Below are 16,214 nucleotides of genomic sequence, written 5' to 3'. Positions count from 1 at the left end.
TTTGGTCAACGTGACTAACTATTATGTGACATTAAAATAGAATATTTGAAAAAAAAAAAGGAGAATTGCTTCTGTTTGGCCTTATCAACAGCAAAATAGTTAGGTACGGTATTTATTGTTTTAGTTGATGAGAATACTGTACACTTGATTTCTTCCGTATTGATTATAGACAAACGTCTCGTATATGAAATATAATATATTATAAATATATGTGAATACAAAACTAGAAATAATATTTCTATAGTTTCCTCCTCCTCAAACTGTTCTCGCACTTCTATTATCGCACTTCTATTATCGCACTTCTAATATCTTAGGACGAGTATTCTGTGTCAATGATCTCCATTCGCGCTTTTGGAATTCGGACTCTTGGTAAAGAATCTAGGAAGTTCATTGTAAATTCTCACTTTTGACGGACGGACCTTACCTGAGTAAGCTAAGTACTGACTTTAAATGATTTAGCAAAGTAGTTAATCAACCGTACACGCATACAAGAAATGAACTAAAAAACAAAAAGGTATGTCTGAAACACGCAATTTGTTGAGAATTGCTATATTATCTAGTCATTTTCTGTTTATGATTCGTTACCATATTGTGGGCTTGAGAACGTACTTTCTCTCACTTTAAACCACGGTAGGATGCGCTTCGTTGATCATTGAACAGTGCATGATAAACAGCTTACCGTAGGCCTGGCTAGATAAAACAATGTTTAAAAATTGTTCATGGATTTCTTGATTAAACTATCATTTGACGTGCATAGTAATACAATTTTTCTCTGGTTATTTTGCAATATTATTGGCGAGATAAAAATATATCAGTAAACAACTATCTATAATAATGTATTAATTAAGGTGTTGATTGGGACTTATCTTCTTAGAGTTCTCTCAGTAACATCCTGCTCTGTCAACTTTGACCTTGTCTATGTAAACCCACTTATTTTAATCTTTTCACAAACCTTTAAAGAATGCTTTTATTTCCCATTATTCTATAATATTTATATTGACCTACTGAACCTTTCTGTCAGCAACTGATGGGGTAACCATGTATTTTGGAATTTTTATGGAGCCTAAAAAGAAATGAAACAGCTCATGGAAGCAGTAATGAATTATTGATAAAATTCCTAAAATCCTTTTCATCATAATAATATATCATCATCATAATAATAAGTAGTTCCCGGAAATGTTAAATATTATATGCTAAAATAGTAACATATCTTGTACCAGCACAATGTCAATTGACACGTTTTTCTGACAAGAATAAAAGTGGCAATTAAACCTTCAGTTTAATTAAAATAAGATAATTAATAAATTGCATATGGAAATCTATTCTTAGGGAAAATGATAATGATAATAGAAATTAATTAGTTGATTCTATTTTTACATATTTGTCTATTATTTTCTATATCACATTCTAAATTTTGCTTCTCTCATGTTGTTTATTTGAAATTGAAAATGTTTATTACATGACATTCATCATCCATTCTTTACGTCACATCTCATTTCTACGTCAGAAATCCTACCGTCGGTAATACTTGTTGTTGCTAAGCTGTGTGCACAGTTTATCATTTAAAACAAGTCATATTACTTGCAGATAATCAATTTAATTTGTTGTCTTAAAAACTGTTAATCACTATTCATTAATTATGATTGTTTAATAAATCATATATTCTTTCATCCATGACTCTAGTACAATAATTTGTTACTCCTATGGCATGACAGTCTTTATACTTTAAAATCTTGTAGTGTATGAATGAATTTAATTACTGTACCAGCCTCCAGAAATAGAAGCATAAAGTCAAATAAAATATTCTCCACTTAACAATTTAATTGGTGCAGTTTTTAGCTTCAGTGGTTTAATAAAACGAGGATTTAAGAGATTTTAAGATTTTCTTTACCTAGACCTACTTACTGTACCACACACTGAAAACACATAGTATTATATCAGTTTTTTTTTCTTCTGGCAAAAAATGCAGCAGAAATGTAGTCGCATTTTATACTTTTAACATAAAAACTTTCAATGTTCAATTCTTCTTCCCTATGGTGTGATAAAACTTTAAATATGTTCAATTCTTCTTCCCTATGGTGTCATGTCCTTAGCAGCCAGTATACTTAAATCCACTAGAGACAACAATGCCAAACTGTACCTACAGTACTGCCTTCATGGTTAATTGTATTAAAATTGCATTTGAGGGTCAATATAACCTCTGTTCATATAAAAATGTGTTCATGCCACAGCTGTAGTGTATAATGTTTTATAGTTCTCTATGGTTTAATGCCCTCTAATCATCCAATTATTATGCAATTATAATCCACAGATTAAAACTAATTTGTCAAACTTCCATAAATTCTCTGGCTTAGTGTGAGCATGGACTTGTGAGGAAATAAATCAATGTATGAAAGGGTAGCAATCCTATCCAATCATGGTTTGGTATGTTCAGCTCTCCTGAATTGGAACATATCCCAATTAATAGGAAAGGACTCGAACAAAAAAAAATAAGACAAAAACAGCATTTTTTGGACTACAAAAAGGAAATGTTTCTCCACATCTGTCTTCTGTGATGTTGGTTTTTAAATTCCTCATCCTTACTAAAAACGTTTTGTTCACAGTAAGGTATTCATGACAAAATTTGTTAATTGATTTTGCTGCAGCATAATATGGTAATAAACTGTGAAAAATAATGTTACAAGATGTGAACAAAAAGCTCTACACCTTTTTTCTGGAATTTCTTTCAACTACAACGCCCACACTTGAGATGGATGCATTGGCATTTTCAAGACTACGTGATCTAGCACGATTTCAATTTATCAATTATTACTGTATCCAACCATTGTAATCAAAACTGGTAATTTGCAGATTTGAAAAAAAAATGCAATGCAGAGAAGTGTTTTATAAGAAGTATGTCATCACATAATACTGTAGTAATTGAGAATATAAAATTATTAATATTGAGTGTGCAACCATTCATTAATAATTGTGTTCTGTGACCAATTGATGGATATTGAAATTGGTTGGAAAGATTTTGTTTCTGATTTATTTTTTAGTCTATTTCGGGAGATATATTTACTGTATATGATGTGATATATATATGTTATTGTTCAATTTGTGTGTGACAGTCACAATAACAGTTTTGTTTTCAAGTGTCCAGAAAGAGAGTGAAAGTATGGTATCATAATCTCTTTAAGAATCAATTATTGAAAAGAGTATACAGCCAATACTAAGCTTTTACATTCCATTCATATTACTGCTTACTGACCTGTAAGTCCATTTTGTAAGGAATATCTTATTAAAAAAAGTATGGTAAATGCATTATTTAATGTACAGGCCTACAACAATGGTGCAAGACAGTTTTAGCATATAAGGCACTGGACATGAAATGTTGGCAACACCAATGGAAACTTTACCAAGGTCATCGGTAAATGTGACCGTTGTTCATACAATCATCATTGGATATTATTTCATGCAGTTGGTTTTACCAAAATGTACGTAACTGATGGCGTCAAATGACTCGCATGGTGAAGGTCGTGTGTTTACCTTGCGCATATTCAGATTTGGTCAGGCAGTGGTCAATAAAAGTAACCATTGATCCAGGTTAATGTAACCCCAAGGGATGGAATTTTAACCAGTGGTCAGATTGAACTTTCTTTGTCAATTTAGTCCACAACTCAGTTAATTTGACCAAATTAAATCTAGTAGTTTTGATTCTATGTATGACGGCCTACCTGGTTGAACATATACAAATCTGCTTCCGGCTTATGTTATTTTCTGTAGTATACTTAAATATTTAATTATGACAGTTTTGCTTGATTTGTTGAATCTAAGTTTTTAGTTTCTCGTTTTGACATGAGTACCATCTATCTAACGGTGTCGTTATTGCTATAAAAAGATAATATTAAATTGTAGCCATATTCAAAATTTGCACCACATTGCTTTACTGTTTAAAAAAAATAAATTTGTTAACCCAAAATACAATAGGAATCTGCAATCTGCATTGAATGTCTATCACTCAGCAAGGTTGACTGGTTCTTCAGTGTTTAGCTGTTGGAGCACATGTAATGATTGGACAAATATCCTGACTTTAGTCGGAGTGTCTTTGTCTGGTTTCCTTCGCATCTACAAACGCATCATGCACTATGAACAAGTCAACATTATATCAACAAAATTTGTGAGCAACGGTATGTAAATGAACATGTCGGGTTTGACCGACTGTCAATTCAGATCCGAGCATAAACAAAATCACAATTATATTGAGTATTTTACTATACTGTAGGTTCTCTGGCCAGATTATATACTGTAGCAGTTTTGGAATCAATAGGTCTAGCCTATGGAGGGTGATCGTTGAGGTTTAGATGTGTTTTTTTTCGATTAATATCAGTTCTGAATATCAATTTTTAGCTTTCTATTTTTCATGAAATTTCACAAAAATAAAATTAAAAACATTGGGTGAGGAGATCAGAATTGATCAATTAGAATCATTGTAATCTCCTATCCTGGAAAAAATTTGATAGCGTACCGCGTAGATTTAAGGTGGTTGCTATGTAAATTTATTTTCTGTTCTGTTGTTACTAATTAAATAACACATTTTGTAAGGTTAGCTGACCATACAGTAAATTCAATCTCATTCTCAGTATATTCCAACATAACCACCTTCGCAGATATTATTATCAGTGATGAAGTAAAGATACAGACACTAAGTCAAACCGGTATTCTACATTAATATCAATGATCTGTAACTGCGTCATGGAGGGTATTAGCCAATCAAATGCATAGAAACGAGAGAACGATGATGTCATATTATTTGCTCGACTAATGATGAACAAATCAATCAATATGTTAAAAGCCATGAAGGTCGTGCTCATACTGCAAGTAGATGTAGACGGTAAACGACATAACGCAAGCACTCACACGCACAAACGCACCGTTTTTACTGCACTCAAAATAATATACATGGATCACATTTTTGTTAATATATTTCTATAATTATTTGGATTATGTGTGATGATAATTTAGATGGAATAATATGTTCATAAGGTAAATATAAATTAAGCCTATTAGAATAAATTATTGTACTCAGTATTCGTCTTATGAAATCTTTGAATATTTAATGAACAGCTAGAAATCATTGCTCTGATGTAAAATGGTAATATATATAAACAGCTGCTGAAAACATTTTTTTTCCATTTGAATTCTGTTCAGAGGATTACATTAAAATATTTCTTCAGTATAAAAAAAAGAAATAAGATATTTCTAATAATATTTAATAAAATAATTTATTTATTTTTAAAACATTAACCGAATCCTGTAAAACATTAATTAAAGTCGATTTCATAAAATGTTAATATCATATAATTCCAGGATAATATTAACATTCTTAATTTATCTCAAAAGGATAATAAAGTGTAATTTTTTGTTAATGATTAGTCATCTAAATCTTTAAAAAAAATTAACATTTAATTACCCATCAATTTAATGAATACTACTGTTTTAATATGATATTAATTTCAGAATTAATACTAAATACAATATTCCATACAAAAATCCGAATTTATATCAAAAGGGATAATAAATTGCATACTAAAAATATATTAAAGATTATAAAACTTGTTTGAGATCTAAGTTCGTAGGTCAGGAATCAGTGAGTTATGAGTATGAGAAATTTATTTTAAAAAGGAATATTTATTAGACTAAAGCTACACAGTATTTTAAAGCTTTTAAAAAAATGAATTGTATAAAGTAATATTATGATGTTTTACTGCTTTACAGTAGTTTGTGATGTACAGTACAGTAGCTGAGCAACAAGGAAACAAATTAGGCTTGATCCAAAAAGTTGATATCAATTTAAATGCATTAATTGGCAATTCTAGTTCTTAGTAAATTATGTACATTATTTTGTACGTGGCATCATATTGTGCATTACAGAAACTGTCTGTCTATTGTCTGGATTTGCAAGCCTTGTGTTTATTTGCTATGGGATTTACATTAATTGACAAGCATTTCAGTTTATTGATCAATTAAATTATTCATAAACAAAGAGACAGTATTTTAGTTTAACTTGTTGCTTGATAATAAGAAATAAGTAATAGTGATTGAAAAAAAAATTTCTAGAAATTTTTCCGGCGAAAAAATTTTAAATGAAATTTATATTTGTTGGTTTCCTCTTCAAAAAATAAATTTATTAAAAAAATAAATTAATTCATACACACTGATTACCACACCTTTTTTTACATATAATAAAGTGCATACTAAAAATATATTAAAGATTATAAAACTTGTTTGAGCTCTAAGTTCGTAGGTCAGGAATCAGTGAGTTATGAGTATGTAATTTTATCTTATCTATAAGTTTTTAATTTTGATCTTTTATTTTAAAATGTGTGGAGAAACTAATAAAACAAACAAACAAACATATCAGCACTGTATACTGTACATTTTTTGCGCCAAGATTGTTAAAAAACAAAAACTTTTTTTATAGCTTTTTCACAAACCTAAAGAAAAAAATACTACAGTATGCAGTATTGAATACTCAAATAGTAATCAGTTAAAATTGTTGTCTATTTCGTGCCCAACTTACCTGGATAAACCAATGTAGGCATTTTCTCCACTGTTTTGGAGAGGTGTCCACAGTTTTTGAGTTACTTTGTTTCCTCAGATGGAAAAGGCATAGTGTAGGTTTATCCAGGTAAGCGTATTGCAGCTACGCATATGTTACCTATAGTTTCAATTAAGAATTATGAAAATCTCAATTTCTAACCGCATTTTTAGCCTTTTAGACACATCGATGGTCTTAATATAGGATTGTATTATTTGTTCACCCTTTTTAAAAAGTAAATTATAATGTTTCGTGAAGCACATTACGACCTTTAAACGACCTACTTAGTTTGATCATATGGTTGTTTCTAATGACGCACACATTACAGAAAATGACCGTAATCATTTACGTACATGTTTAGCACACATACTAATTGTCACGTTAATCACATTGCCTACAAGTTTAATGATACATTACTCATTATGAATCAACATTATATAAAATGTTTTCAAACAATAATTGGTAGCATTTCAGTGTAAACTCACAAATTCAATTAAGTGGATTATCTTTTTATTAAATGGTATTTCTGAACTAATAAAAGGAACAACATATTTTTTTGTGAGAGTGTTTTTCATGAAAAGAAAAAATTGGATTGAATGTACAGTAGGTGATTGTGACTTACTAGATTTCTCATGATATTTTATTTCCAATTCAGGCAGTTGAAAAAATAATAATAGGGCCAAGTTGAAGAATAAAAAGGCAGCCACAGAATAGACTTTACTTTACACTACAATTCAGAAACCCAATACAACAAATAGATTGCTTTCCTTATCATATGAAACTGCTGTAATAAGAAAGTGAAAGTACAGTAGAACTTGCCCTAAATCTGGACACCCTTGTTGTGGCTCAAACTGTCTTATTTTTTGGAACATCTAGTCATTCCTTTATCTTGATCCCTTGTCTGGTCATAATTTATTTTTTAACTACAAATGTATTTATAACCAGGGAAAATTTTCATTTAAAAATTTTGTTTAGCAATATTGCTAATCAAACTGATTTTTAAGTCGAGAAACATAGTTTTGTATTGTATTTTTTGCTACACAATTTTCAAAATGTGTAGCAATAAGGTTGTTTTGTATAGCTTTTTGCTACGCTACACTGGCGAAAATGTTCCCTGTAACACATGGCAGAGCTGTTTAAATTCATGAATAAATTGTCACTTTTTCAGTTTTGATAAAAGTAACATTCAGATTTAAGCTAACTATCATTCACATTAATATATTTTTACAATCATCATCTGCTTTAAAAACCAGCTGTTTTTTCTTCTAAACGTAGCATGCATATTTTTTTTATTATAACTGTGCTTTATACTGTATCTATAGATAGATGAAAGTTAAAATCAATAAACAGTTGACTCTTCCAGTACCAGAGTTTTTTTGAGGACCGAAAGGTTCCAAATTTCTGTTTCGGACTACTTTATTTTGAATGTTATTATACTGTAGTGTAGATATTTTACAGTATATGGTTTTTCATTGCATTTTATTGCTTTTCAAAAATTATTTGTGCAAAAGCAAGACTGACATATTTTATTATAATTTGTCTGTTGTAATTGTATTGGGAAATCTGCCTACGGATTGGTGAAAATAATTTCAAATTTCCTGAATTCTAACTAAAATGTGTGGGTGATTTTGTTTATTATACAATATGTGACCTGTCTCATCAAAGGCAAAAAAAAAAGATTAATTTTAAATCCAGGATTTTTGTAATAAGAGGCTTTACTGTTAGCTAAATTGGCTATATTGACCAAAATGAGAATGATAGTGTTAAAAGTCCAGTTGACGTTTTACCCTTTTGTTTTCACTAAACCCAACCATTTTTTGGAAAAAAATCAGTAAATTAAGTTCAAAAAGTCATGCAACTCTAAAATGTGAAGGTAGTAAACATGACAACTAAACATTTTAAAGTAAAATGTTAAAATTTTATTAATTTAAAATTCTTATTTTGTGTTTTACTTCACTGTATGTTGGTAGTATTATGATTTAAATTATAAAAATTTTATTTTGTAGCATTAATGTAGTAAGATAAATAAATAAAATTATGACAAATTATTATATTTCCTGTAAATTTTAATAGAAACATACAGTAAAAGTAATCAAGAAATACAGATACAGATTTAATATTGAGAAACCAATAGGCTAATTATAATAAATTATAAGTTATTGCCCATGACTCGTCATAAGCCATGGTGATTTTGTAACAGGTTGAAGATAACCGAGTGAAACGATTTGCTTGTCTGACCTATTTTACTGAACACATTTATTAAATTATATTGTAATTTAATTAACATTCAGTTCAGTAATGATCATAAAGTGTTATTAATTATTTCATAATTATTGAACCATATCTTAAATTATTTCAACCTAATTTTAATAGAAATGTATTTTTCATTTTTCCTCAGTTGAATGCACCAAGAATTTAAACATTGAAGAACTTAAAGAAGAAACAAACTGTTTTATTCGCACTACAGTACAAGAAAGCAAAACAAATAAAAAATCGCATATTATTTACTCAGGAGTATTAAATAATTTTAAAATATATCAATGATCTTTATAAACGTATTTTAACCATGGAATTGTTCTGAAAACCACCTTTGATATATGCCGCATATCATGATTTTAATAGCAATATTCTTACAAAGGACCAAACAGTAAGATGTTCTCAATGAGACTACAATAATTCTGTAAATAATTGTCTTTGTACAGTAATTTTGTGAATTTACAATAGCCGCAAATTATAAAAAGAAACAAAATGTCGTCCGTTAAAGTTGCTGTGAGAGTTCGACCTTTCAACTCGCGTGAGAAAGGGAAAAAGTCTGTATGCATCATCTCCATGACAGGCTGCACAACTAGTAAGTTGCTTCGTTACTTTTATAATTCAATCTTTTTCATTTTTTATTTAAATAAAAATTCATAATAAATATATACTGTCAATTCAAGTCAATGTAGTGTGCAAATCTTTTTTAACATATATATGAATAAGAAAGAAGTAGTAAATTTAGCATAATGTACCAACATTCCATGGATATAATGCTAACTGTAGGTCTACTGTGTTCAATAACATGCTTACCTCCATGTCAAATTTTCTCTGAAAAGAGGATGCACAATTGAAGAAAATCTGTTGAGCACCCCTGTCAGATAATGGTAGATCTGTTTCTGCTGCAAGGTTGCTTGAAAATAAATTGAATGCAATTTTGGTATTCCATATCAATTGCATTTCTGCAAAAAAAAATGTATTCAGATTCAGGTGTTCATGACATTATGGTGGTTGATGAAAAGTCAACTACGGTTAATCAAATAAACTTTAAAAAAAAATTGTCTTCCAAAACAAATCGATGGTATTTTAGCCAAATGTTCTGTTATTTGAATTTTCTTTTCTTTGCTTCTATCGAAAAATTAGGGGAATTTTGTCCACACAGGTTTTGGTTATTTTCTCTCAGTGTGAACAGGCCCTTGTAGATCTTTGCTGGTAGTCAATCTTATTAAACCCATGGGATTCTGAACTCCATAATGAGATGTTATTGATAGTGGCATCTAACATCTTACTGATACATTTGTAATCGTGTATCTCAGCAGGATCTTGTCAGGCACCAATGCCATCAGCAGATAAAACTACAAGCCTAAAGCTTGTCTCTTAATAAACCTTACAAAAATAAAGCAATCAACTGATGTAGGCCTACAGTAGTATTGCCTGAGCTATTTTTAACAGATGTACAGTATCATGTAAGGGCTTGCATTTATTGCTCATTAAATTGAACATAAAATGTCTACCTTTGATATCTGTTAGGTCTATGTAGAAATAATAAGAGCTCTCTTGTTTACAGTGGACAGATACTGCTAAATCTCACAAACAACCCTATAGTAAATCCTAGTACAGTAAATTACTATAGAAACAAAAAATATATTAAATTTAGTACATTATACCTTTTTTGACCATCCTGTCCTGAATTGCCCGATTCAAGAATGTTTTCATGTTTAGCGATAATGATCATCTTCAACCCTATATGGCATACTGTATAGTATATTTAGAGATTATTAGAGAGTTCAAATTTGAAGTTTTGTACTTTGGTATGGGGCTGTTGCAATCAACAGATACGATACTGCAGGATGTTTATTGCCGCTTGACATGATACCCTACGAGAACCAAATAAAAACTTTGGAAAAAATTGTTGAACATTTTTTATAAACTTGTTTACGCAAACGTCCTTCATAACATTTTCACTTTAACTCTGCTTGAGAATGTTCAATGTTTTACAATTCATAATCACCTATCTTCTTAGATCTCAAGAACAAATTAAGCCTCTTGAGATTGTTTTTGCAATATAAAGATTGCAATAAACTACATATTTTATTTAAAACATCAAGTTATCGATTTTGGTAATGTTTTCTCAAAAATTTATGATTCATTATAAAAAATTCATGTGGTAGATAAAAAATGTCTTTTTTTTTTCTGTATAGTAGTTACTGTATCATTATTTTCTGATGGAATATTAAATAAAGAAGGAAGGGATTGTTAGAACAGTTTAGGTGCTAAAAATGTAATCTCTGTAATCGAGATGACCATTAAAAAGATCTGGTATACAGTACCATATCAATATTTGAATAGAAGTATTAAGATATTTAAGTAATTTACGTTTTGTAATTTATATTTTTAAATAAAATAGGTAATTACAATTTATGTATTAATGATGGATGCTTTGTTCGTACAGTACCTGTTTAGTTTAAAATATATAAGTCATACAGTGTATATAATATTGTAATGTGAACTATTTTAGTCTGTGGGAATTATTACCAGAATACCTTGCGTTCATGTACAGTGTAAATGAAGTTATATCGAGCCTATTGAAACTTATGCTGCTCCATCTTTAGCATTCTTCCCCACAGCGTATTATATCGAACAAACATTACACACTGAGAAAGTCAATGCGCCTGCCCTGTCATGTACTTGAGAGATGATATCAGTATGTTGGTAATGGCTCTCAGTAAAGATGAGATTTCTTTGTTTACATCCTACTGTACTAGCTACAGTATATTAAAATTATACTAAATACCAGAATAGAACCTAGGCATTAATGCAAGCCTGCTTAGCACCAATCCACAATGTCACATAAGGATCTTCCATCTAGTCCATATTATATTTTTATAATGAACATTTAAATATTTGCTCAATTTCTGTGCATACAAAACATAATTGTATTGTTTTTTATATTTTATTTCCAAATTAAATTACTTAGATATTATTTTAAAATATAAATATTAAATGTCCAACGCTTAAAAATTTGATGATGTGTACAGTATACAAAAACATTTTCATTGATTATAGAATGTATAATAAAGCTAATATTCAATGAATTGGTCAAATCACAAGGTGTCATCATGATTGATAATATTAAATTCCAAAATGAAATAGCCAAGCTGCATATTTATCATAAATTATTATAAAATATTTAATACTTTAAGAGTAAAGTGTATAATAACAATATTGTTTTCGTGTTATGTTAAATAAATAAAGCGTCTTATTTTCACCTGCACACCAAGAATGAATAATGTAATCTTGTCTTGAGCAACATTTGACCTTGAATTTATTTGATGACTTCAGTGTTGCTATGGAGACCCAATGACCATCTTCCATCATAAATGCGAAGTCTGTGAAATAACACTGTTTATTCACAATTGGCTTTTAATAGACTAAACGAAAATAGATTTTGGAGACTTATCAACAACAATTATCAGTTGAAATTGCAGGCTTGCTTGATATTCTGTAGATTAAATTGTGTTTGAACTATAAAGCAAGTAATATCTGAGGTTTAGTCAAATTTTATTCCTTATTAAATTATATTTTGAATTAAATTAAATTATAAATGCAATATTTATTAAACTTTACTCTCTGACATGCATCACTATTAAATCACTTTCTGCTAAAAGTGACGAATCATTTTGTAAAATTTCAATAACAATGTATTTACTTTTGGTTTGAAATAGAAAAATTTGTCTTGTAATAATGTTGCCATAGTTAACTGTTAAGTTTATCCCCTTCACTTCCTCTTTAACAGAAATAAACTAAACCATCTATATTAAATTTCAATATACTCATTAAATTAGTAGTGTTAATTATGGAATATATTTTCTCAAATGTGTATAATAATCTGGCAGTGAGTGCCGAGTGGTTAAGACAGTGGGAACGTAATCCATTCTTATGGTTCTGGTGTTTGAACATATCTTACCTCAGGTTTTAAGCTATTTAAGGCGAGCGAGTGCGATCACTCACCTAATGCACTCCTAAACTTCCCTTGAGGAGTGCGATTTACAACACGCTTAAATTTGGTAATCTTCTACACACCAAAATACAAAGAGCACACCTACAGCATCCCTGAATGTATTGAGGAGTGCAATTTGTAGCACACCTATAAGTTTCAAAAGACAAGGCATGTTATCTTAAATTGTCCTTGAAGATTAGGACTTGAGCACTAAGCTCATGTGTCCCTTCAACGTCACTCTTAATTTACATACTGGCGAAACTTAAGTGGTGGTCTTCCCGAATACGGACTATAAACCGTACAGGTCCAGTGTACATAGAATGCTCATGTATACTTTAAAGAACTTTGTACATCTTTTGAGAAGTGTGCTAGTTCACACAGCCACTGTTATATAAATGCATTAGCATTTGATTTCAAGTTAATTTTTTTTTCTATCTTTAAGCTATTGCCAATCCAAAAGAGAGGTCAGAAAAAGGAAAAGAAGCCCCAAAGAGTTTCAACTTTGACTATTCATACTGGTCGCACAGTACAGTAAGTATTGGAAGGGTTCCTTCCATCAACTTTGACTATTCATACTGGTCGCACAGTACAGTAAGTATTGGAAGGGTTCCTTCCATCAACATTGACTATTACTGGTCGCACAGTACAGTAAGTATTGGAAGGGTTCCTTCCATCAACTTTGACTATTCATACTGGTCGCACAGTACAGTAAGTATTGGAAGGGTTCCTTCCATCAACATTGAATATTCATACTGGTCGCACAGTACAGTAAGTATTGGAAGGGTTCCTTCCATCAACATTGACTATTCATACTGGTCGCACAGTACAGTAAGTATTGGAAGGGTTCCTTCCATCAACATTGACTATTCATACTGGTCGCACAGTACAGTAAGTATTGGAAGGGTTCCTTCCATCAACATTGACTATTCATACTGGTCGCACAGTACAGTAAGTATTAGAAGGGTTCCTTCCATCAACTTTGACTATTCATACTGGTCGCACAGTACAGTAAGTATTGGAAGGGTTCCTTCCATCAACATTGACTATTCATACTGGTCGCACAGTACAGTAAGTATTGGAAGGGTTCCTTCCATCAACATTGACTATTTATACTTTTTTGAACAAATACTGAAAGTGCTCCTTCCTTCAAGTTTCCATAGCACAGTTCTAAGTTTAATTAACTATTAAAAATATTGGACTTTTATATTAACAAAAATCTTGATTTTTACACTGATGCAGTAGTTAATTAAAAAAATATATAGAAAAAAAATGTTTTTTTAAAATAGTATAATTACGGTAAAAAAAAATTAACATAACATATCTTTACATAAGAAATACACCACAGTAGTAAAATGTTGTGAATAATATCAATATCACACTTAAATTTGTGAAGAAAAATAATTAATTTTTACAATTATTTAGTCGCTTTTTGAGATAATACATCATTAAATTTACATTCTTATAGATTATACACAAATGTTTCAAATGAGCAATGATTTATTATTTATTCAACAAGCATTGCAGCGTACTGTTATTACTTCAGGTGTTTTCAGCCAACACAATTCGTCAAGTCATCTCTAAAGCTTGCGGTAATTAGCATACTGTGAACAGAGATGAAGAAATTATTTGCTCAAACCGATATTTGCATAGATACGACATGAAAAGCAATGTACGTCAGAGAGCGTACATTTGATATGCCAGCATCCATTACTACAATCCCAAACACAGTAGCAATATTAGCTATCTGTATAGTAGTGATGATGAAAATAAATCTCAGTTTTGTGGGCAGCTTTGTAAAAGTATCACAAACCGAAGAAATTATTTCATAAAATCTTTTTCTGTCTTGTATAAAAAATGAAAGATTATATTTCTGTTCTTGTGTGGGTGAATTCTATTGCAATAAATATTATTTTCAGAAAATATTCAAATGGTAAAATAACAAGAGGTGGCTTAGCATTTACTGATATTGTTTAGATAAGAGTATGCTACTATTATTTTTTAAATCTTGGAATCAAATTTAGAATATTCAATAATTCAAGCGTAATTTGACTTTTTAATAATAAAAATGGATTATGATATCTGATGGTTTACATAGTTACAGTGGACTATTATTATATTGTAGTCCAGCTTACAAAATATTTTTTTTCACTTTTGTGACATCTAGAACATACAACTTATATACTGAAATGTGTAGTTTTCAGGAAAGACTGTCCTGAATGTATAAATATGACAAGGGACCATGATGGTTTTGGGAGAGTTTGGATTTTAAAATGATATTCTATCTTCTGTCTTCTGTTAAAACTAACAACATGAATAATCCAAGTGTGAAGCGATGCTTAAAATATCCATGGAATTACATTGGTATTACATTTACTGTTTTTCAAGTCCAGTGTGAAGAAGGCTTAGGCTTGCAATGAAGATAAGGAGAATTCTCTGACATTGATTGACCGACACTAATCTTTAGCTCACATCCTGTGATTGTGTTCCAGTGCTATATGAATCCTTCTAAAATATTTAAGTACTGTGATTAAGAAGGCCTGTTCATATCACGTTTAGTCTACCATCATGATCATATTCACATGATAATTTTATAAGTCAAAGTTTATTTTAGTTTAATTGTTGTTGGATAGACAATCATAAATGTATTATTTGAATATGTACATTATTTACCCTTTCAATTGTACACATCAAGTATGCATTTTCTAGCTTTCACTATTTTCCTATATGGATTCTTTTTATACCAAAATAAATAAATAAATTGAGAATACAGGGGCTGCCTGAGTGGACTTGAATAAAAGAAATAAAAACAAAAGAGGCACAGGCTGGTGAATAGAGGGTGGAGAGAGTAACCGTAGAAAACAATGAAGATAGCTTGGTAGATATAAACAATTTCGAAACTTAAAAACATTTCAAATGGTGGTTAATATTTAATGTAGATTTAAAATTAAATTGTGGTGATCATACTGCATACCTGGGAAAATGAATGAAGTCACTGGTTCTTCTGTCTGCTTTGATATGTTGTATGTCTAGCTCATAATCAGATGCAACAAGACACGTACATACTAACAGCATAGACAGAAATCTAGCATAATCAGAAACTTGAAAGTCTAGATTTTCAAATCAGTACCTGGTGCACATGAGAAGTTTCACTGCTCTGATTAATTTTTCTAAGCAAAATTTGACAAACCTTTCTCATTAAATTTTAGTATAGCTTTCTTTTAATGGTCATGTAGTATAAATAAATGAAAAATGTTTGCATTTAAATTACATAATAATAACTGTCTTCACGCATATTCCGAGGATTTTTAGAGATGACATGGACCTTAATGATCATTCGCAATACATAAGTAATTCGTAAAGTAAAGCCCAATCATGAAATAA

General features: G+C 30.2%; 1 protein-coding gene across 10 annotated transcripts in view; it reads left to right on the top strand.

Moving 5' to 3' along the window:
* The first annotated feature begins 416 nt into the window (after positions 1 to 416).
* LOC140044796 (kinesin-like protein KIF1A) overlaps positions 417 to 16,214 on the top strand; it is a 62,325-nt gene continuing 46,527 nt past the window's right edge. For 9 of the 10 annotated variants that reach the window (XM_072089464.1, XM_072089467.1, XM_072089463.1 and 6 more), the window contains exons 1-3: positions 417 to 514; positions 8,979 to 9,428; positions 13,276 to 13,364. In XM_072089464.1, the coding sequence (XP_071945565.1) occupies positions 9,329 to 9,428; positions 13,276 to 13,364 (189 nt within the window). In that variant the 5' untranslated portion in view covers positions 417 to 514; positions 8,979 to 9,328. Of the gene's footprint in view, positions 515 to 4,680; positions 5,026 to 8,978; positions 9,429 to 13,275; positions 13,365 to 16,214 lie in introns of those variants that run through there. The other variant, XM_072089460.1, reaches the window with a different exon arrangement.

The sequence above is a fragment of the Antedon mediterranea genome, chromosome 3 (assembly GCF_964355755.1).
Source record: "Antedon mediterranea chromosome 3, ecAntMedi1.1, whole genome shotgun sequence".
Lineage (NCBI taxonomy): Eukaryota > Metazoa > Echinodermata > Crinoidea > Comatulida > Antedonidae > Antedon > Antedon mediterranea.
Note: the sequence above shows the minus strand (reverse complement) of the source record. Positions and strands in the feature narration are given on the sequence as shown.